Here is a 4,565-nt window from a genome sequence, read left to right on the forward strand (position 1 = left end):
GTCCCAGGTGTGAACTATGACCACAGAGGTGAAATTCATGCAACATCACTCAGATTGATTGCCTTCTTCCTGTTCTGGCGATTCTCTGGAGCTGCATCAGAGGAAAAAGATGGGGGCATATAAGACCATCACTCTCAGTAGCGCTGAGTGAGGAAAAGCAGACCCAACCGCCGCCAGTCCCAACTCTTTTTCAGCGCATTGCCTGTGCTAGACACAAGGCCTCATGAACACTGTTTCTGGGACAATTCACAGAAAAGAATAAAGAGTGATGCCTTCCAAACCATTCCTCCCTCCATAATGCTTTTCTGAACCCCTCTCGTGGCTTTGATTACAAGTTATTACCCTTCGGTATTTCAGGAGCCACGCAGGTCATTTTGTGAGATCACTTCCTCCCAAGCCTTTTTTGCCTTGTAACTGATGAAATAGGCTAATTATAAGTGAACTGACACAGAAGGCAATACTGTACTGGTCCAGGTTCTTGTGATCTCAAGTCTTGACTACTGCATCTCCCTCTAGCAGCTGAACTGGTTTTTAACCTACAGTAGTTCACCTACACTACACCCCTCTTAAACTCCATTCACTGTTTACCAGTGGCTGCCAAAATCTACTTCAAGACTTGGGTCAAGACATATAAATCAATCAATCAATCAATCAATCAATCAATCAATCAATCAATCAATCAATCAATCAATCAATCAATGTTTATTTATATAGCCCAATATCATAAATGTTTGTCTGAGTGGACTTCACAGTTTGTGAAGAATATCAGTATGACAATACGACACCCTATATCAGGGATGGGCAACTTTGAGGATTGTGAGGGCCAAAAAAAATTTTCCTCACTACCAGAGGGCCACTTCGTGACCATTCACTTCCATCGGCAGGATACTATATCCACAACATTTAAATAGCCAACTTTAGCTACTAATTTAATGAAAATAACTAAATATCTATAGGCAATAAATGTTTATTGTACCAAACACTAACACTGAGTTTAACAACGAATATTCATCTTTGTATTGTGTTTCTATGCTTCCCTCACATTCCATACATAAAACCAAGAACATATGCATTTTTCTGAACTTCACCCACAGCTGGATCAGTAAGCTATACATCTTAATGAGATACTTGTGGCCTCTCCTGCTGCTGCACAATAGACTGAATGTCAATCAACATTTGTACATCCGATTTGCATGAGATGGAACAGTGTCTCATCTGTCAGTCTGTTTCTCTCCCTTGACTTGATGTGCTTCATCATAGAGAAGTTGCTCTCGCAGATGTAAGTGCTGCCAAACATGCTGGCCATTGAGAGCGCAAAATCCCTGAGGAGTGGAAAGCGGGACTCGGGTAGCAGTCTCCAAAAGGAAATTCCCCTCTCCTGGCGCTTTGCTAGAAAGGGGTCTGACTGTAGTTCGCACATTTCAAGCTGCAACTCAGGGGGCTGCTCGATGATTGCAGCCGAGAGGGGGTTAGTGAATAACTCGATGCGTGGCTGCATGGTGTGGAAATCTTGAAAGCGCTTCTTAAACTGCTGCTGCAGTGTTTCTATGTCGGCTCTGTACTTGGGTAATGTTTTCTCACATTCGGGGGCATTTTTGCGCATCTCTTCACATGACGGGAAGTGCGCCAGATTAGGACGGTCGGCTGAAAATCCGTCTTTAAACAGAGTCAGTTTAGTAACAAATGCGTTCATGTGCGCATATAGATCCAACACGGTTTGGCATCTTCCCTGTAACCGCATATTCAGGTGATTAAGATGCGAGGTAATGTCCGCAAGGAAAGCCATGTCGAGAAGAAAATCTGTATTCCTGAGTTTTGCGCAGTACGCACTTGTATCACATTGGATGGTGTCCTCCAAGAACACAGGGATTTCTGCGCGTAGCGCAAAAAACCTCTCCAAGCATTTTCCACGGCTCATCCACCTTATCTGTAAATCACCGTATGCGGCGTTCACTTCATCCAAAAAGGCTATAAACTTCCTGTGATTGAGAGACTGGTTCCCTCCTCGAATGAGATTAGTAGTCTTGGTAACTAAATCCATGACATGGCTAACGTTCGTTGATTTGGCACACAGAGCCTCCTGCAATATCAAAACGAAATTTGATTTAGCCTGATTTTTTTTTTACAAAGAATGCCCACATTCAAAACCATTAGAATAGATAACAATAATGTTACCCACCTGATGTATGATGCAGTGCACTATTGGACAGTCAACGCCACTCTGGCGGAGGAGGCCGGCAAATCCAGTGCGCTTTCCTTGCATTGCTGGCGCACCATCGGTAACAACAGCTGAGAGCTTGTGAAATCCTCAGTGCGCACTTACAACATTTTCAACAGCGGCGAAAATATCTTGTCCTTTGGTAGTGCCATGCAAAGAAGCCAGTTTCAATAACTCCTTGTGCACTTCAAATGAACTGTTAATGTCCCGTGTGTAGATGAGAAGCTGGCTCACATCAGTCACATCAGTGCTCTCATCCAACGCTAAGGAAAAGTATGCACAGTCATGCATGACTTGTTTTACCTTTTGTTCGACATGATTTTGTATTTCAAATATTCTTCGTGTCACTGTCCGACGGGACAAAGAGACGGTTTCAAAGTTTTTAGCCATGTTGTCATCTCCGAATGCTTTAGCCATCTGGACTGCACAACTTTTCACCATTTCGCCGTCAGACAGGGGCTTCTTAGCTTTAGCAAGCTCAAGGGAAACGGCATAAGACGCCGTGAGAGACGATTGCTGTGTAGTCGTGGCTCTGGTAAAAAAGGTCTGCTGCATATTTTCCCTTTCAGGTCAGCAACGATGGCGACTCTGGCAGCTCCTGTGTGCTTTTCATATTTGTCTTTATGGGTGCTGTTGTAGTGGCGACTTAAATTGTAGTCCTTCATTGCCGATTTAGTTTCAAGACACACCAAACACATAGGTTTGCCTTTGAATTCTGTAAACAGATAATCTATTTCCCATTTTGGCTGAAAGAGACGGTTTTCTAGGTTCAGTTTTCTTTTTTGGGCGCTCATGTTTCTTTTCCCGCTAACGGAGGAAAGCCGAGAGGTAAACAGAAGACAATATACACTTGGCTGCAGGCCTCATGAATTTGGGGGGAGCGCCCTCTAGCGGTGAATATTATTAATTAAAAGTGGGGTCTGGTTCAAATGATTTGCTTGTTTACAACTGTGAAACCAATATATTTTTGTAAATTGACTCGCGGGCCGCCCAAAGTGAGGGCGGTGGCCACATGCGGCCCGCGGGCCGCCAGTTGCCCATCCCTGCCCTATATCCTTAGACCCTCACATCGTACAAGGAAAAACACCCAGAGAAAAACCCACAGTTTAAAGTTGAACATAGGAGAAACAGGACGGACAGACGTGCAATAGATGCCGTGTGTAAATCAAAGAGATAATACATTTTACAGCATAGGTAGACCAAATGTTTGGAAATGCATGTGTCTATAATAATAAGATGAATCCACGAGGATGTCAACAATCCTGTGGGAGCCATCAGGGAAATAGTATGATGAGAGTCAGGCAGGACCACAGAGACTGGTTCAGCCACGACTCGAAGTCCAGGACTCAAATCCAGAACTCAGGATAGAGGATTCAGGACACAGGACCACAGCAACAGGATCAGCCTCGACTCAGGATCCTGGCGTAGATATAGACACAAAAAAGAGATTGGTGGAAGCTGGGTTAATCGGAACATGAGAGTACACAGGTACAGACAGACAGAATAAAGAAGTAAGGTGTCCCCCAACAGTCGAAGCCTATAGCAGCTAAACTAACGTGTCTAGGTACATGAACTCCCTTAGGATAGGTTGAGGGATAAGGGTAGAAAGTAAGAAGTAAGGAACACAACGTGTCTGCATACATGCACTCCCTTAGGATAGGTTGAGGGAAAAGGGTAGCAAGTAAGAAGTAAGAAACAGAGGTGGAGAGGCACACGCAGGGAGAAAGGTCCCCACTGGAACCTTAATTGGAATTGGTGAGAGGTAAGGAGGAATGCTGTGAATGCGGCCTAAACACTCCCCGGCCGGAATAGGCCTCTGCAACCTGTTACCCTCTAATTAATAGAACCTCGAGAGGTCAGAGAGGGGAAAGGTTTGGATAAAGAGAAAATAGAATAAATAGATTTCAGAAGTAAAGAGTATGAGAAGTAGAGAGAGAATAGATTTAGAAGAATGAGAAGTAGTAATAACCTTAGTTTTAAATATAGGATCTAAGTTTTTAGGATTGAAGTGAAATAGTAAGAACTAAAATGTATAGGTGAAGAGGCACAACGTGTCTACGTCAATGCACTCTTATTAGACTATTTTATTTTATCAAAAAGGAAGGTCTTAAGCGTACTCTTAAAAACGGATAGGCTGTCTGCTGCTCTAACACAAACTGGGAGCTGATTCCACAAATGTGGAGCTTGATAAGAAAAGGCTCTGGCTTCCATTGTACTTTTAGGACTTGTATAGTCCGGTTGAATCGAACCCTGGTGCGTTTAGCCACTTGGTGCGGTTCATTTGGTTCGGTGTGAACACAATCCAAGACCTCTTAAGTAAACTAAACAACCGGACTCTGGTCCGCTA

The 4,565-nt window shown here is 43.7% G+C and overlaps 1 protein-coding gene across 1 annotated transcript; it reads right to left on the reverse strand.

Moving 5' to 3' along the window:
• Positions 1-826: 826 nt before the first annotated feature.
• Positions 827-3,105, reverse strand: LOC307020006 (general transcription factor II-I repeat domain-containing protein 2A-like). The gene is made up of 2 exons (XM_079651099.1): positions 2,180-3,105; positions 827-2,080 (listed from the first exon to the last, which is right to left on the reverse strand). Exons 1-2 carry the CDS (start codon positions 2,261-2,263, stop codon positions 1,166-1,168), a joined length of 999 nt encoding a protein of 332 aa, XP_079507225.1. The 5' UTR covers positions 2,264-3,105; the 3' UTR covers positions 827-1,165.
• Between the last annotated feature and the right edge of the window lie 1,460 nt (positions 3,106-4,565).

Source organism: Notothenia rossii (assembly GCF_949606895.1).
Source record: "Notothenia rossii genome assembly, chromosome: 9".
NCBI classification, from domain to species: Eukaryota; Metazoa; Chordata; class Actinopteri; order Perciformes; family Nototheniidae; genus Notothenia; species Notothenia rossii.

Coding starts and splice junctions, on each gene's coding strand:
- LOC307020006 (XM_079651099.1), bottom strand. CDS start 2,263: ATGCAAGGAAAGCGCACTGGATTTGCCGGCCTCCTCCGCCAGAGTGGC. Junction 2,081..2,179: donor TGCACTGCATCATACATCAG/GTGGGTAACATT, acceptor TTGATATTGCAG/GAGGCTCTGTGTGCCAAATC.